This window comes from Sparus aurata, chromosome 10 (assembly GCF_900880675.1).
Source record: "Sparus aurata chromosome 10, fSpaAur1.1, whole genome shotgun sequence".
Lineage (NCBI taxonomy): Eukaryota > Metazoa > Chordata > Actinopteri > Spariformes > Sparidae > Sparus > Sparus aurata.
This window is the reverse complement of record NC_044196.1, coordinates 27,775,863-27,801,028: the sequence shown is the minus strand read 5'-3', so window position 1 is coordinate 27,801,028 and position 25,166 is coordinate 27,775,863. Positions and strand designations below refer to the sequence as shown.

The 25,166-nt window shown below is 39.3% G+C and overlaps 3 protein-coding genes and 1 pseudogene across 3 annotated transcripts; all 4 read left to right on the top strand.

Moving 5' to 3' along the window:
- Positions 1-113: 113 nt before the first annotated feature.
- Positions 114-2,028, top strand: LOC115590181 (uncharacterized). Its single transcript, XM_030431445.1, has 5 exons — positions 114-175; positions 311-1,021; positions 1,192-1,317; positions 1,410-1,453; positions 1,585-2,028. The coding sequence occupies exons 1-5, from the start codon at positions 118-120 to the stop codon at positions 1,702-1,704; spliced, it is 1,059 nt and encodes a 352-aa protein (XP_030287305.1). The 5' UTR covers positions 114-117; the 3' UTR covers positions 1,705-2,028.
- A 6,775-nt stretch (positions 2,029-8,803) lies between these two features.
- On the top strand, positions 8,804-10,831 carry LOC115589062 (uncharacterized). Its single transcript, XM_030429744.1, has 5 exons — positions 8,804-8,865; positions 8,994-9,698; positions 9,948-10,070; positions 10,158-10,201; positions 10,348-10,831. The coding sequence occupies exons 1-5, from the start codon at positions 8,808-8,810 to the stop codon at positions 10,465-10,467; spliced, it is 1,050 nt and encodes a 349-aa protein (XP_030285604.1). The 5' UTR covers positions 8,804-8,807; the 3' UTR covers positions 10,468-10,831.
- A 6,581-nt stretch (positions 10,832-17,412) lies between these two features.
- Positions 17,413-19,691, top strand: LOC115589058 (uncharacterized; annotated as a pseudogene).
- Positions 19,692-23,309: 3,618 nt separating this feature from the next.
- Positions 23,310-24,850, top strand: LOC115589060 (immunoglobulin kappa light chain-like). Its single transcript, XM_030429743.1, has 5 exons — positions 23,310-23,368; positions 23,515-24,222; positions 24,305-24,430; positions 24,522-24,565; positions 24,669-24,850. The coding sequence occupies exons 1-5, from the start codon at positions 23,314-23,316 to the stop codon at positions 24,786-24,788; spliced, it is 1,053 nt and encodes a 350-aa protein (XP_030285603.1). The 5' UTR covers positions 23,310-23,313; the 3' UTR covers positions 24,789-24,850.
- The last annotated feature ends 316 nt before the right edge of the window (positions 24,851-25,166 follow it).

The following is a 25,166-nucleotide window of genomic DNA, read 5'->3' as shown; positions in this document are numbered from 1 at the left end:
GATCCCTCTATGGGACATAGAGTGTCATTTTAGGTTGGCCAATCAAATTCATGCTTGTCTCTGAAGAGTAGAGAGAACCATCAACATTCTTTCATTCTCCACAGCAGCTTGAACACGATGACATCTCCTGTGTTTGCTCTCTGTCTTCTCACATGTTTGCTCTTGGTGAAAATGGGTGAGTTGCTCTTTGTGACTTTAATCTAGTGTAGTGTACGGTCTCAGTCAAACATTTCTCATATATTTTACTGATTATCCCAATTTGTTACATTCCATTACCTTGTCATTTGTTTTGTCTTTTATTTGATTTCAGCTCAGACGACTGTTCTGAAATTCTCTTCATCTGGTCATCAAGAGAGAAGATTTGTATCAGTTACAACTGGGGACAAGTTGATTTTGCAATGTCTCTACAAAGACGATGTCGTTCCTCCAAGACTTCGCTGGTATAAACAAACTCTAAGACAGAATCCGAGGCTCATCTCTAATTACTACAAGTATGAAAAAAATGTCACTTTTTATGATGAGTTCAAGAACAATCCACGCTTCACACTGGATACAGAAAATGGCAAAAATCACTTGATGATCACTGACTTGAACATTTCAGACTCTGCTACTTACTTCTGCTTAAGTTTCTTTGCAAACGAGTTAACATTTTTAGAGGACATTACTGTCAGTGTGAAGGGTTCGGGTTTGAACGTCCCAGCTCGGGTCCATCAGTCAGCATCTGGGAACAACCAGCCAGGAGGCTCTGTGACTCTGAACTGTACAGTACACACTGGGACCTGTGATGGAGAACACAGTGTTTACTGGTTCAAACACTCACAAGAATCTCAACCAGGACTCATCTACACCCGTGGAGGCAGAAATAATCAGTGTGAGAGGAAAGACAACACACAAACACACACCTGTGTCTACACCTTGCCAATGGAGAGCCTGAGTCTTTCTCATGCTGGGACCTACTACTGTGCTGTTGCCTCATGTGGACACATACTGTTTGGAGACGCAACCAAGCTGGCCTCTAAAGGTGAGTAATTTACTGTATATCCAGATCGTATATTGCACAGACTGTAAATGTGGGGCTTTGGGCATTAAATTTAAAATGGATTTGCCTAGCCATGATACCTGCTTACCAAATTGTGGATCAAAACAGACAACATACTGCAAGCTCTCTTTCTGATGTCTTACTCTCTACAGATGAGGTGGACCGTCTCGCCCTGGTTTATTTCTTGAGTGGAGCTTTGACATTCACCACCGTCCTGGTGGTTTTGCTGGCTCTCTCAGTGTACAAGATGAAGAAGAGAAACAGCTGCCAGTCTACGGGTAACTTGAACTTTTATCCTTTCCTTTTTTGTCGGTCAGCTTGTGTTCTCTTGAGTTTGGGATCAAAACAAGATTTTCTGTTTCATAACCAGAGTCTCAAGCGGGATTTTCACCTTCCTCCACAGAAAATGCTGAAGTGAGTACAATTTTGATCAACTGTTGAATATCTATTTCCCCTCTTTTTATAGCACCGTAATTAGCTGTCTTGTGGACATTTGTTTCTAGGAACCAAATTGTGATCTACTCTTAAAATATCTTGTTTACCAGGGTCACCAAGAAGCTGAAAACCTCCATTATGCTGCTTTACGCGTTAACAAAGCCAAGAGAACAAGAAGACAGAGGAACAACACCAACAATGACTGTGTGTACTCCAGTGTGAAGCTTTAGAACTGCATGTGTTTTTTGCATTGCATCAGTACGGTGTCGGTTTTCCTAAGAATCTTTTGGGAGCTGTCACGTAGGATTAGATGTAGATCCTCTGATGTAGATTTATTGTGATAAGGTTCCATAGCTACTTTGTTTTCTCACTAAAAGCATGTATCTAAACTCTTACCAGTACTTTTAGAGGGACAATTATTTTTTTCAAGCTCCTCTTAGGCTATGAGCACCAACACAAATCAGTGGTATTATATGTCTGTTATCTTTCATTCTTTTTCATTTCCATGTCGATTTTGTGTCATCAATGATCAAATAAATCTAATAATGAAACTTTTTGTTGGTTTCGATCCCTGGAAGTGCCACTCTTATCACCAAAGCATGTGACTGACCTAATCAATACATCGCCAATGGTCTAAAAAATGATACACATTTCATGCAGATGAAACAACATTTACAAATCAATGATGAATTTAACACAACAGACATCTGAGCTGCACTTATGAGTCTGAATTTTTAACACTTAGGTTTTATGACTTATTTCCCAAAGACTGTTTAATGGATGCTCTCAAGCATTGGTATTTTTATCATTATTATAATTATTATTATTATTATTATTATTATCATCATCATTAGTATTACTACTACCAATATTAGGTATTAGTTATGTTTACAGAGTTAGTTGTATAAGGATGTAAAATGCTGTTGATGGCCAATACAGCCATTAGTATTTGAAATTAATTACCTCCAATGGCATGGACGGGTTAAACGAATAAAAGTATAAAATACTAAAATAGGTCAAGTATATGTGTGGGAACCACCGGTATACATTTATTAAGTTACATGTATGAAGAGACTGTCTAGGTTTAAGGTGCCTTGCGGGTGACTCAGATGGTCCCCACTGTAGCACCAACTGTTGAGATGAACAAGATTCACAAATCCACCTTTAATGGCTACTTGGCCTGGTTACATGTTACAAAATATAAAATACTTTACAGCTGTATGTGTAAAACTAGGGAACTCTGAGGTTATAACTTAAATTTGATTTTTACCTTGCCAATTACCTGATATGTACAGGTCCCTGATAAAACCCATTGCATTACATCAAAAATATGGACTTGAGGCAGACTGTGTCACTATGGTCAAAATTTAATGTTCACCATTAGAGGACATATTTACACCAATAAATGCAGAGAACATTATTATTCACAGACACTATGAAAAAATGCATTGTCATTTTCATTTCATTTATTCATTCATTTTACTCAAATCATTTTCTGTTCTTGTTACTACTTGTCTAACTGTGTGAGACTGTCTTTACTTGTTCAGCTGACTCGAACCTGAGCACTGAATGCAGAACAGACCTGCAGCACTGAATGAAGAATATGCTTCATGTATAAGACCACGTTAACAAATTTATGTTTTACAGATGTAACTGTAATTATCCTATGAGAATGAATACAACTGTAAAATATCTATGAATGGCAACATATAAAGGCAATGCCTATCCATGTAATTTAGCCTAATGGAAACAGTTAAGACAGCCGCTTCTCTTTGCAAAACCATCAAAGTCAAGCGTCATATCTGATGTTGAAATTTGCAGCACATAGGACAGGTGTTTATCAGTCAGTTGTGATATGAAACGTGACTTGTATAAGTTCATCACAGAAAAAGTTTCACACACATACATGGAGGCAAATTAAACAATTATCCTCTATGCGCATTTGGAACCTTTTTTTGAGAGCAGGGTCGCACTGTACTGGCGATGTTATGCCCACGGGCCTTGATAAAGTTAACAAGTTTTACCACTGTCTTGGCGACATGATCAAGTGGCAACACAGATTTACACAAGGATTCTTGGTGAATGATGCAGCGTAGGACTATCAAATCTAAGTTAGGGCTGTCCTCTCTTACCCGGTCCTGATTCCTGTGCAGCAGCCTGATGTTCTGCCCAATAAGCTTTGTCAGTGGTCATGTTCAGCAATGTAGTCCATTGCAAGTTCAGTCTCTCAGAGCATCCTGATATAGCATACTTTGTCTTACAGGCCTGATCGCCATGGACTCCATGGCAAGAAACTCCTCCACTATTTTAAACCTGTCATTTATCCCTCAAATGAAAATAAGTAGCTTGGTGGTGTCTTTGACATCTGTGCTCACATTAGGCACGTTGGAAATACATATAAAGTCATCTGCCATTTTTGACAATTCAGCAGACAGTTCTTCATCAATTGATTCCACATACTGGGCCCTATCTTAACGATCTGAAACGCAAGTATCAAACGCAAAGCGCAAGTAGCTTTGTGGGCGGATCTCAGGCAATGTTGCTATTATGCTGGCGGGATAAATGACTCTTGCGCCCAATGCAAATCTAAAATGGGTTGGTCTGAAGTAGCTACATTATTCATAAGTGTGGTTTGGGCGTAACGTGCAATAAACCAATCAGAGCGACATCTCACACTCCCTTTAAAAGCAGGCGCGCTTGTTCCATGGCGCATTGCTATTATAATGGCGAATTTGCCAGGCGCACGCCAGGAGCGGTTCACAGCCGAGGATACCGACGTTCTCGTAAGGGCCATAAAAGACCGAGAAGTGGCCTTGTATGGGGATAAGAGAAATCCATCCAAATTATCTTTGGTTAAACGGGCGTGGGAGGAAATTGCCACAATTGTTTCTACGGCTGGCATCCCCAGGACATCGCACCTGGCCTCGGGAGCAGTGCGCACGGGCCGAGCAGTGCGCAACGGCCAGCTCATGAGGGAGCAGCGCAAACACCAAGGTGCAGAGGATCTAGACCCACACGCCGTGGCAGCATTGTCAGACCGGACCGCACTGTCCGGGATGCGGCAAGGTATTAATGCCCGTCTTGACCGGGTGGCGATGTTGCTGCGGCCTCTCAGGTGCATCGCCTCAAGTCTCCAAACGCACCACCTGCTCCTGTTGTGCACCTTTCTCCTCCTCCCCCAACTCCATCTCCGTCCACCCGCTCCACTAGGAGCACATCGCGAATTGCCACTCCCAGACCCTCACGGCTACGGTGGGCGCGTCGCATATCAAAGGGAAAAAGAATTAGTTCTTCTGTTTAAATCTTTTCAACTTTTTTTTGTATGGTTTGCAAAAACGGGAACTGCTTCCATGTAGATGAGAGAAGCAAAGTGTATGCACGTTAAGCACACGCTACATTATGGCCAAGCATGCACCCTTAAAATAGCATCTGAATAAGCGCCACTGACTTTAGACTAGTTTTTTCCTGGTCTGTGGCACAAGTGTTTTCTGAAACGGCAAAATAGCACCAGTGAACGTTTGCGCCGGAACACGCCTCCTCTTTTCGCTGAACCGCCCCGGGAGCGCAAAGTCATTCCCTAATTTAGGGACGTGCGTCTGCGGAGGGAAAATTCCAGTGTGCGCCGAATGCAAAATAGGAATTACACAAGCGCCAGTGTACAAAGTCAATTGCGCTGAGTGCAAGATAGAGCCCACTGAGTCACTGTGCAAGAAGACAGATTGACGTTTTCGAACTGACCTCTGTTGTCTTGGCACTAGTGATGTGGGGGGACCACTGGACCCTGGAATGCACCTGTGGGTCAGGCGGGTTTGGATCAGCTTTACTAGAGAATATCACAGGTGAGTCAATGACTGCCAAAGCAGTGTTCACATTTGGCCTGACTTATTAATAATGTATGAGAAAAAAACGCCTGTGCCAAAACACTTCTCTGTAAAGGAGCATTGGAAAAACAGAATGTTCACAGAATGGGAAGAAACACTGGGTGAAATCCGGTGAGCATTTTTAGCTAATGCATTGTTCATGTGTGAGAGACAAAAACATTTCTTTTTACTTGTTGAAATGTTCAGACTTTTTTTGCTGCTTTATTCAACAATGAACACCTACGTTTTAGTAATTTTTAATTGACTTTTGTAAAAAGAAAAGAGTGACAGATTTGTTTTGGTCTCCTCTGCTCCCAACAGCTGAATCAGCATCACACACAACACATGATGGACAGCCTATGATTAAGACAGACGTATGGAGCAGGGCTTGTGAGCAACCATGAGGCAGGGCCATACGACAGAGCAGATCTTGATAAAAGCCTGGATGCAGGCAACTCAGATGGAGCTGCTCTAAAGGCTGGCTTCCATGGGCAGAACTGTTCAGGAGGGAGGGCAGAGCTACTCTCGAGGATAGCCTCGTGGTTGGGTGATATACAGAACCGCTCTGGAGGCTGGTAACAGTGCAGGTGGTAAGGAGCAGCTTTCCGTTTCCGAACATTCTGCTGTACGTTGGTGCAGGCTGGTGGATAAGCATCCAACGTGTGGAATACAGGCTAGCGACTGGAGCTTGCTACTGGCCCCGATGATAATCAAGAGCTGAGAGCTTGAGAAGGGTGTTGGACAGGCATGAGGTGGGAAACTGAAGGTCTGGCTATGGGTTGGCAGTGACTGCCATCTTAAGGTGTGGCTGGGTGTCAGTATGGGTAGTCAAGGGTGGTTTTCTGGATGCCGTTACGACGCGTCTTGGCTTCCGTGGGACCTAGTGAAGTGACCTTGCAGTTGTTACCTTCCAAAAAAGTGACTGCTGGATTTGGGTGGGTGGCTCCAGTTTATTGACGGCTCAGAGCAGGGGAGGGAAGTGTAGGATAGGGCTCACAAAAGGCAGGGTCAGAAAGACAGATAGTGGGATAGCTTCAGGCTCACCCAAATCTAATTGGTTGGAGTGAAGGCTTTTTGCTGGCAGACTGATGTGCAGACTGCAGGCTAGCCAGCCAGGGTGAAGGCTGGTCGCTATCATCCTGATGGCAAGCATGCTGAAGGTTAGCTAATTGGGAAGCTGTATGAAGACTACACCCCTTTGCAGTCTCAGCTTATTCATCTGCCAGGCGAGGTCTGGAAAAAATGTCCCACCTGCTTTCTTGTGTGCTTTTGAGCATGTTGCAATACTTTGCAAGGTCGTGAAAGGTGTAAATCATCTCATTTATCCGTGTTTGGCCAGTTCATACTGTCATGACATAGTGTAAGCAGGACCACAGAAGTAGACAATGCAGGCGGAGCTAACATTGATCAATGATTTACTTACAACAATCTGATTCAAAGCTTACAGAACCATGAGGCAGGCAAACAGGTATTATACAACAAGTATTTCCGACCAAGCAATCTGATTGGTCAACAAGACATTTTGGCCTTGCTCAAATCAGCAAGACAGCATGCCTGACTCATTACTCAAAATATTACTCCGCCAAGTCTGTGGCAATAGTGTATCCATCTCCATGGCAACATAGTAACTGTCAGAGCTAGAGCAAAAAAAATAAAAAGTACGACTTGAAATTCAAACTTTCTGCCGTAAAATATGCAGAGGAGAAGTCGGGAGGAGCAGCTGCTAGACGTTTCTCTGTCGACCCCAAGAGAGTGAGAGACTGGCGATAAAATAAAACGGAGCTGTCCGAGGAGGACAGCAACAGGGCCGGGCTGCTTGCTTGAGGGACGAAGAAGGCTAACGAGGAGCCTGAGATAAACATGCGGGAATTAGTTATCAGCAAACGGACACACCACGAGAGAGTGACCCGCAAAATGATCAGGGCGATGGCGAAACAAATGTACGCCACCGTGAGTGACGCAGAGATGAGGAGTTATCTGTGAGTGCTGGTCGGCTGAATCGTTTCCTCCGCCGGAACAACTTCACCTGCAGAAGACAACTATTGCCCAAAAGGATGCCAGAGAATTCACCGAGAAGCTGGAGAAGTTTGTGACATTTTCATGCCGGATTTTTGAGAGGAAGGAATTAAACGCCTGTCCCAAATAAACGCCTGGTCTGTTAAGTGATTGAAACAAATAAACGCCCCGGCTATTATTTATTTTCCCTTCAGTGTGAGAGACACTATTGTGACCGAGGTGAAAATGTTTTATAAAAAGTATAAAAGAAAAAAAAAATCAACATCTCTGTTATAACTTGGGCGATAAAAATAAGCATCTTCTGTTTATCTGTGCAGTATTGATTTAGTTCGGGAAATTCCGAGACCGCGATAAAACATTAACGTCAGCTCAGAGTTCACTCATCTGGGACTAGAAAATCCTTTGTTGCTAGGTCGTTACTAAGGGTTGGATTATTTGCTGGAGTGGTAAACTATGTTCCATTACACATATGAGTCTACTGATGTGACTGATTTTGTTTCAGTTATTAGTCAGACCCCATGTGTTTCCATGGAAACGCGCCGCGCACTTGCAAAAACCTTTAAAATTTGAGAGCAAATTGTCCATCAACATGGATATATTTTGATTATATATTTTATTTGTGTTGGTATTAGTTGTATAATCAACTGCTTTAACGTCATTTGAAATTACGTTAAAGCACACCCTCTCGGGTAATATTGCTTAATTCAATACTCACATATAAATGCACAAACCAAGAAGCCATCCAAGAGGAACTTGCGATGTTTGAGCAAAAATAAAAATCAGGGGGCATCTGGTGAACAGAGAGAGAATGGCAAAGACTATGACTGAGGAAGTGAGAATTTGGCTGAAGTCAGCTAGACCATTTTAACCTTCTTTCAGGTCACCTTTGACAATGCTGCAACAACAAGTTCTAGTCAGAATATATTTTATTTGAATAATAGGAATGATCTTATTTTGAGTACCTATTCCTGGGGCCTTGATGATTGGAATTGATGTTGTGATGATCAAAGCATTGTACGTTTTATTAATATTAATTAATTGTCAAAACCACATAGTACAGTGTGTTGTTTCACTGCACTAAAGTTTGAAAAGAGAGTTAAGTATTAGTATATAATAATAGCTAAGGATGAATGGCTTAAATCTTTGTTTTGGCACACGTTAAACATAATGACTATCAGTTTTTAACTAGATATTGATCTTGTTACTGCTTGTTTATACTGGATCTCTAGATATGCTTTTGTTTTTCGGGAGTTGTAATGTTCTTCATATATCTCTTACCGCTTGAGCATTTTTACAAAACCCAGAACTTAACACAATAGATGCAGTGAGCATGTGATCATGTTCCCTATATGGGGACATAGAGTGTCACTGTAGATTGGCCAATCAAGTTCATTCTTGTCTCTGAAGAGTAGAGAAACCATCAATACTCTTTCATTCAGTACAGCAACTTGGACACGATGACATCTCCAGTGTTTGCTCTCTGTTTTCTAACATGTTTGTTCTTGATGAAAATGGGTAAGTTGCTCTTTGTGACTTTAACCTAGTGTAGTGTACAGTATCAAACAAATGTTTATCATATGTTTTAGTGATAACCCAGATTTGTCACATTACATCAGCTATAAACTGCTCTCATATAATTTCAGCTCTGACGACTGATCTGACATTCTCATCATCTGTTCGAGAGAGAAGATTTGTTTCCGTTAAAACTGGGGACAAGTTGACTTTGCCATGTTTCTATAAAACTAATGTTCCTGCAAGGCTTTATTGGCATAAACAAAGTGTCAGAGAAATACCAAGGCTCATCTCTAATTACTACAAGTATGAAAAAAATGTCACTTTATATGATGAATTCAAGAACAATCCACGCTTCACACTGGATACAGAAAATGGCAAAAATCATTTGATGATCACCGACTTGAACATTTCAGACTCTGCTACTTACTACTGCACAAGTTTATATGCATACAATTTACAGTTTTTAGAGGGCATTACCGTCAGTGTGAAGGGTTCAGGTTGGAACATTCCAACTTCGGTCCATCAGTCGGCATCTGGGAGCATCCAGCCAGGAGGCTCTGTGACTCTGAACTGTACAGTACACACTGGGACCTGTGATGAAGAACACAGTGTTTACTGGTTCAAACACTCTCAAGAATCTCATCCAGGACTCATTTACACGCATGGAGGCAGGAATGATCAGTGTGAGAGGAAAGACAACACACAAACACACACCTGTGTCTACAACTTGCCAATGAAGAGCCTGAATCTTTCTCATGCTGGGACCTACTACTGTGCTGTTGCCTCATGTGGACACGTCGTGTTTGGAAACGGGACCAAGCTGGACTTTGAGGGTGAGTAATTTACTGTTTGAAATTGCTTATCTGAGGAGAAGTAAAAAAAAAGTCAATGCTCGCTCCCCCATTAGAGTTTTTTACTTATTCTAATGAAGGGTTTGATGATAGAGGATCATTTGCTGTACAGACTGTGAATGTGTGGCTTTTGCCTGTATATAAAATGGGTTCTCCTAGCCGTATTACCTCCATACGAACCTTCAGATGGAAACATGCTGCAAGCTCTTTCTGATTTCTTACTCTCTACAGATAAGGTGGATAGTCTCGTGTTAGTATATTTCTTGAGTGGAGCTTTGACATTCACCACCATCGTGGCAGTTTTACTGGCTTTCTCAGTGTACAAGATGAAGAGCAACAGCTGCCTATCTGCAGGTAACTGGACCTTTTATTTTGTTTATCTGGCAGCTAGTGTTGTCTTAATTTTGCCTGGGATTAAAAGGTTTTCTGTTTCATAACCAGAGTCTCAAGCAAGATTTCCACCTTCCTCCACAGAAAATGCTGCGGTGAGTGCAGTTCTGATTAATTGAATGATTGAATAGTTATTCAGTCAGCTTTTATAAACTTTCTTTTCCAACTTTATCAACTGTCTTGTGGACACGTGTTTTAAGGAACCGAAGTGTGATCTACTCTTTATAAAATGTGCTACCAGGGTTACGAAGAAGCTGAAAACCTCCATTATGCTGCTTTAAGTGTTAACCAGGCCAAGAGAACAAGAAGACAGAGGAACAACGCCAACAATGAATGTGTGTACTCCAGTGTGAAGCAGTAGAACTGTTTCATTTGCAATACATGAGTAAGGTGTCAATTTCTAAGAATCTCTTGGGGGGCTGTCACATAGGTTTAGAGGTAGATCCTCCGACGTCTCTTTGTAGCTTCCTTGTGGTAAGGTCTCTCAGCGTACCTTTGCATCCTGGTGGTTTCACTGTTACTTTGTTTTCTCAACAAAAACATGTATCTTAACATACCAGCACATTTAGGACAGATTTTTCTGTTTCGAATCAAGCACTCCCCTTTGGCTCTATGCACCAACACAAATCAGTGATATAATATATCTTTTAATTGTCATTCTTTTTCATTTCAATGTACATTTTTCGTCATCACTGAGTAAATAAATCTAAAACTTTTCTACATTTCCTTAAGACTGTATTTAATGGATGCCCCATTAATAATAACAAAGTTGAAAATGGAAAAATGTTGAATTTTTAAGACTTAAAACATCTTTCAGCGTGGTTAAATGTTTGTAAGTGAGTTGTGTGAGGATTAAAAATACTGTCCATGGCCAACACAGACAGATTAAAAAAGAAAAGTAATAAATACTCAAATGTGACAGCAAATATACTTGGGCCTGCCCAAATAAAATATTTGTGTGGGAAATAACAGTATACATTTAATAGGTCCCAGGTAAAAAAGTAGTATACTTTAGTGTATTAGTAATCTGAATAAAGTACATGAAGTATATAACAAGCATGCTTCTCGGTTTTTGTGCTTCATTTGAAGTGTATTTAATATGTACTTTAAAAAGTATACTTCAAAATAGATGTAATTAAGTTCAACTTCAGAGTCCAAAAAGCAAGTATACTAATTTTTGTAATAATCAAATTGTTTTTTAATTGTACTTTTTGAAAGTGTACTTTGTTGTTAGTGTATTTTAAATTTTATAGAAGTTTAGTTTTTTTAAGTGTATTAAATTCAACATACATGGAGTGGTAATTCAATGTTCTTTTGGGAAGTATCATTTTTGGAAATCAATTGTTAGTATACTTTTTAAAGTGTTACTTCTGTATACTTTATACAGTACACTCTAAAATAAGTGTATTTTTAGTGGCATATCAGAGTACTTTCACAAAATATGTTAAAATACAAAAAATTATAGTGGTAATTTAGTGTACTTTTAGTAAGTACACTTATGTGTAATACAGAGTTAGTATAACTTTCGAAAGTGTCCATTGATTTCACTTAATCAGTAGTGTGATCTTAGTACACCGTAAACAAAGTGCACTACAATATAAGTGTACTTTTATTAGCATATCAAAGTAATTTCAGAAAATATGCTAAAATGCTCTTAGTGGAAATGTATTAATTTACTGTATCCTACTAATGGAACGTGTATTTACATTGTTAGGCTGATTTCTGAAAGGGTAATATGATAAAATGCTGCAGTGTGGACTAAGTAAGTATATTTTTTTCAAATAGTATTTTTTCATTAGGCTCTACGTCTTGTCGAGGGAGCATACAGGTGGCATATTTTAAAAATTATTGTTGTCGAGCAGTGCAAACAGATCAAGATTCAAGACGAATAGACCCAGGAAATGGACCCACCAGTTCCCACATCCAATCAGCGTGCGCAGCATCATCGACATCCAATCACTATGTACACTGCCTGAATGTATCCAAATTGACAGTTAATATTTGAAATTCATCACTGATACTCACTTTAGCACAATGTATGGGTTGTTTTATTTCGTAGACGGGTCCGTTATTGCATCTATTATAGGCTACAGGATGCATATAGAAATGTAGGTATTACAGTCACCTGCATGGAAGACCTCCAGTCCAAGCATGGCTGGATAGAGGTGATTTTGCCTGCTGAACTGCCAACAGGTGCGCGTGCCAGAAGGGAGCGCGACTTTGGTAAGTGATGGTTTCAACAATTTTGATATTTTCTGGTATATCTAACGTTAAGTTACCCAGGAACTCTGTTGACATAGGCTTAGCTAACGTTAGCTACAGCTTGATGAATTGAGTCATTGAACACAGCAGGAGAGAACGCAACGTTAGCCAGCTAAAGCTCCGGTGGAAAATCATTAGCTAACGCTGCCATTAAAGTTAGCCTAACATTAACTAGATATTGTTACAAAAGTTAGCTGCTAGCTTGTACAGCTAACGGTAAATCACAAAAAAAGATATATATATATATATATATATATATATATATACATATATATATATGGATAGGATAGAAGATAGGATATATGGTCTTCCTTTGGTCAGTTTGGCAAAACAACTGGCCAGGATAAGGGGATGATGGAATGACTGTTAGCTTGATTTATGAATTAACAATAATGGAGCATTGTGATTCCACTTTACAATTAACAATGCTGTGGCATCGTAGAATGTGTTTGCCATGGGAGTTACATTGTGATTTTTTGCAAGCTGGGTGCACAAGCATTTAGCAGATTTAGCCAGCAAATATAAATTTGAAATGATAAATATTACTTAAAAGACTGTGAAACAAATCAAGTTAGCTTTTTTGTAATGCCATGCATGTTTAGTCAAAATTAAGTCTCCTGTTACAAATAGCCTACTATCAGAGTGATGGATGGATGGATGGAGGTGGATTCTTGGAAAGTGTGGTGTAGTAGTAGCCTAGTTGCTATATGAAGAAATGCACTAAAGCTATTAAAAAAATAGTCTCTACAGTTACTTAAAGGAGAAATCCGGCGAGTTTTCACATACATCTCCATTTCTCGAGGTCACCGAGTACTGTCGGTACGAAACAATTGTTTTCATTTTGTTTTGTACCAACAGTAATCGGTGACCTCGAGAAACAGAGATCTTTGTGAAAACTCGCTGGATTTCCCCTTAAAAGTCTGGTGGTTTGTGTGGAAATTTTCAAAATCATTCTCTTAAACAAGATGTACGTTGTCAGTCGGGTTCACAGATGGTCCAGATGGGTGAGGTGCTGAAGAGGGACCTCAAACGGCAATGTACAGCACAAGTCGAGTCTGATTCCAACGACACATGTTGCAACATGTTTGATCAACCCAAAAAACGTAAACCGGTATGTTTAAAAATGTAACTGCCTTCATCAAATAATGTGCAGAGTTCCCCAGAGACTTGTCAGAGTTTACAGTGGTGGATAGCCTATTGGTGCTGACATGCATGTAATAGCGCACTTTGAGCTTGCATTGAATTATGTCCCAATATCAAAGTCCAAACCCAACCTAAAAACCTATGCCCTTGGTGCTCAGGGTAAAGCTTTATGTGATATAGCAAAACTGCATTTTTGTGATTTATACGCATACACTCACACCATGAAAATTGTGTTTTGGCAAGTGTATGATTAGGAGTGTATAGCTGCCCTTTTTGTTTAAGGTAACTAGCTTGATGTTTTCTGCATAGGTGATTGTGACCAGTGACGAGAGGGACGCCATCCCTCAGGTGGAGTCTCAGCGGCCAGGGGCAGCACCTGCCGATTTTGTTGAGATGGATGAGGACACATTAAAGGCTCTGAAAGGTGGGTGGGTGCATATGTATGCTAGTGATGCCAGGGTTATCTCTGCCACCACCTGAACCCTCCCATACACCTGTAGCCATTGTCAATGAGGTCATGAAGTGAATTCAAGACATGCACCCCACTGTTAATTTAAAGAACATGAATGCTATGTGTTATGTCTTAGAATACAGACCCGACTTCCCACATTACAAATTTGAAAATAATTTTGCCATCATTGTCTACTGTTAATACTCCTTGTTTGAATTTCACTGATTGAGCAATATGGCACAAGTGACAGTGGGGTTGGTGCGGATATAACCACAAGGCCTCTGGCAGACTGGTGCAGGTAACCACAGCCGTGGGTATCTGTACCAATACCATGACCACAAGTGCCATATTGCTTTTATATATCAGTTCCACTTCCATCACGTTTAAGATATCAAATTGTGTTTTCAATCATTTATGTAGATGCATTGATTTATTTATTCATTTCATCCACTCCAAGAAATAGTTCTAATCTTCCATCTCTGTTGCTAAGCATTCACACAAGAATGTGTAGCAGTTACTTGCAGGGTTCCCACAGGTCATGGAATTTTTGGAACATCATGGATTTTCAGGAAAGGTCAGGGAATGACCTTCCTTGTCATAATTATGAATACACATCCATTGTCATGATTAATTTATTTGTTTGATGTGCTACTGTTGCATTTCTAAAATGGTATGTTTTATTCTATCTGTTACTTTTTGCTGCCCTGTTATGTCTCTGCTGACCTTTTTGGCCAGGTCACCCTTGCGAAAGAGATCCCGATCTCAATGGGCTTTTATCTGGTTAAATAAAGGTTAAATGAAATAAAATAAAATAAATTGACAAATCCACTTTTATCATTAATGATTGTATTTCAATGTTATACATTGTCTATCTTGTTTTAATTCATGTCCATGTCTCTTTCCTGTTTTCACAGATGCAGTGAGGGAGCAATTCCCCAACACACAGGTGACCGAGATCCGGTCCCTTCTACGGAGGAAGTGCAACAATGAGAGCTACAAGGCCTTATCTCATAATCAGAATTAGATGTTGTTCGTTGAAGTTAAAGGCTGTTTGCTGGTGATGTCAATACCTGCTTTTGTATAAGTGTATCATCTTTCTTGTGAGTGTGTTTGAGTTGTTTTCCCCCTTGTGTCAGTTGTGTGATCTATGGCACAGAATGGTGATGTGTAATTATGTCCCTGTTAGTGTTAATTACTATCATCATGATATGTCCTTTGCTTGAATTATGTATTTTTGTTTGAAGTGTATTAAAATTCCTTTTCTGAAATGCAATTTGTAATCTGCTGATGTAATGCACTTGAAATGTAGAAATGTAGTATAATAGCAACATTTATGCTTAAGTATAACAAAATGGGGATAAAAGTACAGATGAAATATACTTCAAACACAATTGTTTTCAAGAAAACAATATAATAGCATTGCACTTAAAGTATGTGTCTATGATGTTTAGGTTGTTATTGAACTTCACTTTAAATACATTATCATTGTCATAGTGGGACACTTTAAAAGCACTAAATATAGTAAGGAAGTGTATTTGTAGATCACTTGAAATATTAAAGAGGCATACTAAATTAACATAGTTTATAGTAATAGTAAGTATGATAACAGTGTACAAAATTTACTTAAACACAACTGTAAGTTGAGCTGCAGTGCTTTTTTAAGTGTATTTCCATTAGAATGGTGATATAATGTAATTGTACTGTAAGTGTGCTTAATTACTCAAGAATCTTGATTTTCATTAGTGTAATTTAGTGCACTTGAAGTTTGAAAAAAGTTGTTCCATTTTAGCATACTATTTACACTTAAAGTGTAGTCAAATAGATTTTAAGTTGAACTTAATACATAATAGAATACACTGAACTACACTTGGATTTGACGAAAAAAGTACAAACTGCACTTAGTACACTTTCAAAAAGTATATTTTTAATAGATTTTTTTTTCACCTGGGGTTACATGTATTAGGAGAATGTCTAGGTTTTAGGTACCCAGCAGATGACTCAGATCCTCACTGCAGGCAATCAGGCACCATCCTTTTAGAACCTGAGGCTATTATAGCTACTGTTCACTACCTTTAAGTCATTATTTGAGACCTGTTGGTCTCTTTCCATCAAACAGTTGGCTTGATGCCTCTTCAAGCACAGCAGGCTTTGTGGTTTTCATGCAGGATGTAAGGGTGGAGTAAATGTAAGGGGGGCACTCTTGCATACACTATGAAGTTCTGTAGTCATCAAATGAAATGACAGATTTAAACATATATCATACATGCAGACCATTTACCATATCAGCCACAAAACTAAAGCCACCTGCTTTATCATGTGTAGATTCCCTTTTTTTTTTTTTTGCCAAAACAGCTATGATGCATCAAGGCGGAGACACAAGACTTATCCTGTGGTGTCTGGCATTGGGAAATTGGCTGATGATCCTCCATGGATCGGAGTTGTTCCTGAACATCCCACAGATGCTTGTCAGAATGGGATCTGTGGAATTTAGGGATCAGATAACCACGTTGGGCTCATGGCCAGTTTTTGTGCTACTGGGAGGCCACTGTCATCTGGGATTGTCGTTAACAGGAAGTAGTTTAGGTGGTCTATGTCTTTGTTTGGTTGGGTGGTGGGTGTCAAGCGGCATCCACATGAATGCCAGCATCTGATGTTTCCCAGGATAACACTGCTTTATAAATGAGATGATCAAGATTAATCAGTCCGCCTATAAGTGGTTTAAATGGCGTGGTTGATCATTCAAAGTCCATTTCTCCTACTCAGCACCTCTAAGGACACACTCTAGGGAATTCATACCATGACCAAGCACATTTGACCGCTAAAGTCTAGTTGGTTTGATCAGTGTAAGCTATCTGTGCCGTCCTCAAGCATGGTACACTTTCTTGGCCATGGCACGGTTTGAAGAGGTGCGTTTTGGCACAGATTGGCAACGTGAAAGAATAATCGTGCATATTACAGCACCTTGCATAATCATGATATACAGAAATGTGAGAGGGCCGTCTATGACCAAATTGACACAAAATACGCCAAAAGAGTCAGTCAAGTTTTTGTGTTCTGCATTGTGCTGGGACCGCCCTACCACATCTTTGTGTGTGTATAAGAGGTAACCTTGCTCAGGCCTCAGCGATGTGAGTGTAGGCCAGTGGGGGCCTTGGGAGGAGGGACTATTGTTCTTGGTATGGAGCAACTGGGCTAAGTGTGAGTGCGATCTGAGGAGTCCCACAAGGTTATGCTCTATATCCACTTTGATTCAAAATGAATATGCTGCCTCTTGGACAAATCTTAAGGAAATATAGTCTAGGATTCCATGCTATGCAGATGACACACACATTTACATATCAAACAAGCCTCCCCTCTCACACACAATACTAACTTGAGGATAGCAAAATGTGAATGCAGCAGAGCTTCCAAAAACTCAACTGTTCAAGTGCTCAGTCTTTTTTGAAAGACTTTTCTTAACAATAAATAAAGCAAGAGAACTAAATTTTATCACTGACATCACTCCAATATCTTCACCGTATCTCAATCGCGGTGTCCTGTTTAACAGCCAGTTCTCTTTTGTAACACGTACAAATTACATAACCAAAACCTCAGTCTTAAACATTAGCAGTATTGCAAAAATAAGACCTTTCTTGTCACTTCCTGGTGTAGATAACAGTATTGCTGTGTTTTATGATCTGCTATGACTTAACTCGACCAAACTTCAATTAGTTCAAAACTGTGGTGACCCTTTTCTCATACACACCATTCATCTTTTTTTTGTAGAATGTGTATGTCTCTGAATTTCTTTGAACTCAGGATTCAAACCCTTAAAACAATTTTATCCACAGCAATTTATACATATAACGTGTGATTCAAGGAATCAAATAACAGTGTAGGTGGCAGGTTTCATGTGATCATGCTTCCTTAATGGGTCCTACAGTAGATGTCACTTCAGCTTAGCCAATCAAACACAGTCTTGTCTGTGAAGTGTACAGAGAGCCTGAGGGTGTTTTTCATTCAACACGACAGTTTGAGCACGATGACTTCTCCAGTCTTTGTCTTCTCTCTCACGTGTCTGTTCTTGGGGAAAATTGGTGAGTTTTGGTCTTTCGTAATTCTAAATTTTATGGAGTATGTTGACTCGATATTTTTCAAATGTTTTAAAATGTACCAATTATGTTGAATTCTGTCACATAAAGTTGACTGTGCTTTTGCTTTGTCTCTCATTTCCCTTCAGGGCAGGCGACTTATCGAAAATTCTCATTTCAACATCAGGAGAATAGTATTATATCAGTTAATGTTGGTAAAATGCTGACTTTAAATTGTGTCTATGAACGCACTAGTTCAACTAAGATTTTCTGGTACAAGCAAAGTCTGGGACAGAAACCAAGAGTCATATCTACATCTTTTTTTTTTCACTCAAAACGGCACTTTTCATGATGAATACAAGAACAATCCACGCTTTGCACTGGATTTAGAAACTGGTAAAAATCACCTGCAGATCTTAGATGTACGCTTTTCAGACTTAGCTTTTTACTACTGTGCAAGAAGGGATTCAATAGATTTTGAATTTGCTGCAGGAGTTTTTGTCAGTGTGAAGGGTTCAGGTTTGAACATCCCAGCCTCGGTCCATCAGTCAGCATCTGGGATCATCCAGCCAGGAGGCTCTGTGACTCTGAACTGTACAGTACACACTGGGACCTGTGATGGAGAACAAAGTCTTTACTGGTTCAAACACTCTCAAGAATCTCATCCAGGACTCATTTACACCCATGGAGGCAGAAGTAAGACACAAACACACACCTGTGTCTACAACTTACCAATGAAGAACCTGAATCTTTCTCATGCTGGGACCTACGACTGTGTTGTTGCTTCATGTGGACACATACTGTTTGGAAACGGGACCACGCTGGATTTTGAGGGTGAGTAACTTTCTAGCAGATACTGTCCCTTATCAAACTTAGAATGAAAAAAGAAAACCTCTGAGGAGTTTTGTTTCTGATCTCTGTCTCTCTGCAGACAAAGTGGATTCTCCTGTCTTGGTGTATTTCTTGAGTGGAGCTTTGACATTCACCACCATCCTGGTAGTTTTACTGGCTTTCTCAGTGCACCAGATGAAGAAGAGAGTAAGCTACTCAGGTACGGCCATTTCATATATCTGACAGCATTTAGTTATTGAATTTGGCAATTTAACAAAAAAAAAAAAAATTGTGTTTCCCCAACAGAGCCTGAATTGAGATCTCCAGCTCACTCTACATCAAATGCAGAGGTGAATACAAAGTTGTTGACTGTAAATTAACCCATTTTCTTTAGACACCTTAATTATTTACCTTTTTTTCTAATATTTTGGTACCAGGGTCACAGAGATGCAGATAATCTCCATTATGCTGCTTTGAGTGTCAACCTGCCAAACAGATCAAGGAGACAGAGGAACAACACCGACAATGAATGCGTGTACTCCAGTGTGAAGCATTAAAACGGACCATGTTTCATTACTACTTTGTGAATAAGATGGAAAATTGTTATAATCCTGTGTTGTATGTTTATGTCTTGTATTTTGAGTTAGATCTCAAAACAATATGGTATTATATATTTGTTTCTGGTCTGGGATGTGTAGAGTTTTAAATATGTATAAACAGCATCTCAAATACGGTCACCATGATTTCCATGCATACAAGTGATCGGCTTCGGTTGTCATTTCAATGATCCATACAATGAATAAAATGCAAATAAAAATTATAAATGTGTAAAGTTCTCTGTGTGTTGTTTTCGTTTGTTTCATGAGTTTTTATTAAACTTTTTGCCAGATAGATTTGACTTCTTTACAAGCCAAAGTAATTGCTGATCATTTGAATATAAAGAATGAGTTTAATCTTTGTATTGCAATTTAAAAGTGGCTGCTAATGATCTAAAAAATACACAAGGGTTAATAAGATAACAATCTTTTACACCACTACAAAATTCAAATGTCAACATCACATCATCACAGCCAAACTAGGGGTGGGCAGATCGATCCAAATATCGATAGTATCGATACCAAGGTGAGAATTGGTATCGGATCGATACTAGCGTGATGAGATCGATATTTTTGTTGTAGTTTCTCTTCTATAAATTCAGCAAATCACTTGTATTTCTTCACAGAGTTTGTGTTAGCACAGCGTCTCTCTCAGTCCTTAAAGCGCAGTGCTCCTCTTCAACTCTCTCACTCCGCTCACTCAGGTTCACTGTAACTCAAAAATATATACTTATATTAAGATATATAACCTACCTCAAGAATATAATAACCCTTTTGTGTATCTGTTGAAGGAACATTAGTATTCCTATTTAGGCTACATGCAGATAGGTTATAGATTTAATTATGTTAAATATAATTTTCTTATTTGGCTAAAATCTTTGTCCTGTGTTTATCATTATTATAATCATAGTCAATTAATTAAAGGCAAAAGTACAAAATCATTAATTGATCAGGAATTTTCAAGTAAAAAGTATCAGTATCGGTATCGGCAATACTGGCCCTGTATTTACTTGGTATCGGATCGATACCAAAATTTGCAGTATCGCCCACCCCTAAGCCAAACATCTTCCTGTATTGTAATTAAACATGTGGAGCTACGGGTGACACTTTGGCCGGGCTTGTTGAAAAGAAGACGATCGCACAAGTTTCAGTGTTCTGGATGAATACAAGGCTGGGTGACCACCATCAGGGGACATTTCCACAAAAAGAAATCTTTCTCGACAGGGGTTATGTTACCTGATTATTTTCCCTTCCTTTCCATAGCACTGCCTTTACCTTTGCTGACATTAACCGTGCTAACATCAGCCATATGTGTATGTAAGAGCCCCTGCTGGTTTTGTTGTTTCTGCCTATGTTACCTAGTTTCAAACAGGATGTCTAGGTGCTCCTGCGTTGTCTTTCGCTGCAATGAAGCAAGCAACCCTTTCATTATTTTTAGCAGCAGAGAAGAGACTGTTCTTTTTCCAATGAAACCAGTATATTTAGAGTAACAGGTTTACTGATACTGCACATTGAGTTATCTTTGTTATAACATTGTGCTGTAAATAATTATTGTACTTTTATCCTCAGTTGTTCCAAATGGCTTGTTGTTATGTTAACTTTGTGCTCAAAAATTATGACATGTAATGCAAGGTACTCATGTGACATTTTGATGAAATCTCTTTTTTAATACATAATTCAATAAAAATGCCAATTAATGTCATGAACCAAATAAACGTACCTCATTCAGAAAAGACTATCCAGTTACTCTGTAGTGCTATAGGTTATTGCTTTGTGTTAACAGGGTTAGCTGCTAAAGAAGTGACTTGCTACTAGCTGCTGAAAAACAGGCTCACAGGCTGTGTTCTAGGCACAGCGCATCATTATTGTAACACATTAAAGTGAAACTCTCGCCAAAATGCAACCTAGGCTTTTTTTGTGAATGTATATGAGTCAAACCTTCGTGTAAAAGCATAATTACGACGAAAGAGGCAATTTTAAGATTTACCGTATTTTTGTTTTCGGGTCAAGCTCATTTTCAATGAAGTGCTGGGGCACTTCTACGATAGCATCAAAATCGCTATTTTTAAAACACTAAGAAGGCTCGACACAACATGAAACGTTGCTCGTAGTATCACCAGGATCTCTACACATGAACATTGAGAACATTGAGTACACACGGTTTGCTAAAAAGAAAGTTTTTGAACAACTCACCTTAGCAGTAGCTTGTTTCGCTCGCAGTCATCACGGCAGCTGAGAAGTTTCGATCTCCGAATGCAACGTAACCTGGAGGAAAGTTAAGGTGGATTGTGGGTTTCACACGGAATTTCATAGGATTTAGAAGTAATCCCATAGGTTTATTATGCAATCCCATAGGTTTATTATGCAATCCCATAGCTTTGACATGGAACCCCATAGATTTCATACGAAATCCCATAGGTTTCACATGTAATTCCATAGGTTTCACATAAAATCCCATAGATTTTACATAAAACCCTATTGGTTTCACATGTTATCTCAGGGGTTTTTACATGTAATCCCATAGGTTTCAGATATAATACCCAAGATTTGACATGAAAACCTATTGGTTTCACATGTAATTCCATACAATTCACATTCAATTGCATAGATTTAACATGTTGTCCCATACGTTTCACATGCAATCCTGTAGGTTTGACATAAACTCCTGTAAATTTCACATTAAACTGCATACATTTCAGATGTAGTCCCATAAATTGAACAAGTAATCCCATAGGTTTCATATGTCGTCCCATTGGTTTCATATCCAATCCCATAGGTTTCACGTGAAATCCCATACATTTTGCATGAGATCCCATAGGTTTCACATATGATCCCATGGGTTTTACATGTAAACCCATAGGTTTCACATATAATACCGTAGATTTTACATGAAATCCTTTTGGTTTCACATGTAATTCCATACATTTTACACTAACTTGCATAGATTTAACATGTTGTCCCATACATTTCACATGCAATACCAATGGTTTCAAATGGGAATTTTCATAGTTATCACTTGTAGCATGAAAATGTTCGAAAAACCAAATTTACCATGTGCAAACCACATCTAGGTGTGTAGGTTGTAGAGCATGTCCAGTCTTTTCATTTGAGCCAAATACGTGTAGAGAGCACCATTGTATTAGCCACTTAGAGGCCTGCAACAGCCAGAGTAAATAGATGTATTTTATTTGCCAGAGCATTTCATTTATTGATTGCTGTCATGACATCAAGAGATTACAACTAACAGAAACGGTTTCCAGTGAATTTCCAAAACCCTACCTTCAAAGAAGGACAGCACTGTCAAACCCAATGACATATACTTTTTCAGAAAAGCTTTTAAGTTGTCGATGTCTTTGAACAGTCTAGCTCGGGTATTTTCTCAAAGGAGACCACAGTAAGAAGCGTACCCTTTATATATTATTATATTGGGACCCTTTACAACAGCAACAATGAGAGTCTGGTTTCTGTGGTCTGCAGCATGTTGATGAAATATGAAGAATATTGATGCAACAAATCTGCCATGTTGTATTCTTAGTGTACTGGACAGATTAGATTAGATCAGTTGTGCTCCAAAGGTTTTAGCGTGACAGAACTCCACAGTATGTTGTTCGTATTAACCTGACTGTGAAACCACACATTGATTTATGAATTCACAACTTATCTGCTGAAGGCTGCAAGCAGACACACCATGAATGATGAACCAATGTCACTACAGTAGCAGTGAACATGTGATCAAGTTACCCTAAATAGGATGTACAGTGTCACTTCTGGTTGGCCAATCAAACACAGTCTTGTCTGTGAAAAGTGGAGAAAGGACTGAGATTCTTTTCATTCAGCACGACAATTTGAACACGATGACATCTCCAAAGTTGGTCTTCTATCTGACATGTTTGTTCTTTGGAAAAATGGGTGAGTTTTGCTTTTGTTTGTTTTTTCGTTTTGGTGATAGCAGTTTGAATCTTTTAAAGTTCATGTCCACTCCATGTGATTTATTTTGACTTCTTTCACATGGTTGTAATGTGAACTTGCTTTGTCTTTTTTTTTTTTTATTTCAGCTCAGACGACGGATCTGAAAATCTCTTCATCCGTTTATCAAGAGAGCAGTTTTGTATCAGCTACAACTGGGGAAAACTTGACATTGCGATGTTTCTATAGAGGTGATGTTGCAGCAAGGTTTTACTGGTACAAACAACCTCTGGGACAGAAACCACGGCTCATGTCTACTTACTACAAGTATGAAAGAAATGGAATATTTCATAATGAATTCAAGGACAATCCACGCTTCACGCTGGATACTGAAATACATCAGAACCACTTGAAGATGACAGATCTGCGCATTGCAGACACAGCTACTTACTACTGCGCAAGTAGCTATTCCTACAATTTTCAATTTGCACAGGGCACTTTTGTAAGTGTGAAGGGTTCAGGTTTGAACATCCCAGCTTTGTTCCATCAGTCAGCATCTGAGATCATCCAGCCAGGAGGCTCTGTGACTCTGAACTGTACAGTACACACTGGGACCTGTGATGGAGAACACAGTGTTTACTGGTTCAAACACTCTCAAGAATCTCAAGAATCTCTTATTTCCATTCATGGAGGCAGAAATGTTCAGTGTGAGAGGAAAGACAACACACAATCACACACCTGTGTCTACAACTTGCCAATGAAGAGCCTGAATCTTTCTCATGCTGGGACCTACTACTGCGCTGTCGCTTCATGTGGCCACATACTGTTTGGAGATGGGACCAAGCTGGACTTTGAAGGTAAGAAACTTTCTAGCTGAGGTTGTCTTAGCTGTTAAAAGTATTATACTTAAAATGTCTCCTGGTGTCTGACTCTTTGCAGATGAGGTGGACTCTCCTGTATTGGTGTATTTCCTGAGCGGAGCTTTGACATTCACTGTCGTCCTGAGTATTTTACTGGCTTTCTCCATGTGTTTGATCAAAAAGAGAAACAACTGCAAATGTGCAGGTACTGTTCCTACTTATCCTTGTAGTTGACAATGAATACTCACTTGATATGGTGTCAGACTAAGGGCGAATTCACATTAATTCTCTTTCAGAGTCTCATGCAAGATTTACAGCTCCCTCTACAATAAATGCAGAGGTAATTACTTTTTGTATTAACATCCAAACATTTTCGTACATATATAGCTTTTGTTTCACTCAAGTACAACATTGCAATTGACTGTTTAACATTTTCATATCAGGGTGACCAACATGAAGAAAACCTCCATTACGCAGCTCTAAGGGCACACAGGGGCAACAGATCAAGAAGGCAAAAGAACAAGAGCGAGACTGAATGTGTGTACTCAAGTGTAAAACAGTAGAACTGCACAGGTTTTGTATTTTTTTCTGTGTGACAGGATAAATAAAGACTTGTGTGTTGCTATATTAGCAGTTTTTATTCCCGTGGCTATAACTGAAGCGGGCAGTGCTGTGCCTCGTTCGGTTTCCACTCCTTTCTGTGAATCCTAGAAATGTGTTGATTCAACTGGTTATTTTGTGTCTGTGGTTGTGCGCTGGGTTGGCCTGCCTTGACCATATTTAAAAGCAAAAAGGTTAAAAGATTAAAATGGTCTGCCCTTGATGTAGTCCTCAGTTTACAATATAGCCTTCAGAACAAGTGAATGGTAGGGAGAGTGGTATGAATTTACCTTGGCTGATCGCAAATAACACGACAGGCATTAAGGATCTTAATCGTTGTT

What these genes read in the sequence shown, in the direction of transcription:
- LOC115589062 (XM_030429744.1), top strand. Translation starts at nt 8,808, where the DNA reads ATGACATCTCCAGTGTTTGCTCTCTGTTTTCTAACATGTTTGTTCTTG. An exon ending in GACCAAGCTGGACTTTGAGG is followed by an intron (nt 9,699 to 9,947) that starts GTGAGTAATTTA and finishes TACTCTCTACAG; the next exon opens with ATAAGGTGGATAGTCTCGTG. An exon ending in CAACAGCTGCCTATCTGCAG is followed by an intron (nt 10,071 to 10,157) that starts GTAACTGGACCT and finishes TTTCATAACCAG; the next exon opens with AGTCTCAAGCAAGATTTCCA.
- LOC115589060 (XM_030429743.1), top strand. Translation starts at nt 23,314, where the DNA reads ATGACATCTCCAAAGTTGGTCTTCTATCTGACATGTTTGTTCTTTGGA. An exon ending in TTTGTTCTTTGGAAAAATGG is followed by an intron (nt 23,369 to 23,514) that starts GTGAGTTTTGCT and finishes TTTTTATTTCAG; the next exon opens with CTCAGACGACGGATCTGAAA. An exon ending in GACCAAGCTGGACTTTGAAG is followed by an intron (nt 24,223 to 24,304) that starts GTAAGAAACTTT and finishes GACTCTTTGCAG; the next exon opens with ATGAGGTGGACTCTCCTGTA.
- LOC115590181 (XM_030431445.1), top strand. Translation starts at nt 118, where the DNA reads ATGACATCTCCTGTGTTTGCTCTCTGTCTTCTCACATGTTTGCTCTTG. An exon ending in AACCAAGCTGGCCTCTAAAG is followed by an intron (nt 1,022 to 1,191) that starts GTGAGTAATTTA and finishes TACTCTCTACAG; the next exon opens with ATGAGGTGGACCGTCTCGCC. An exon ending in AAACAGCTGCCAGTCTACGG is followed by an intron (nt 1,318 to 1,409) that starts GTAACTTGAACT and finishes TTTCATAACCAG; the next exon opens with AGTCTCAAGCGGGATTTTCA.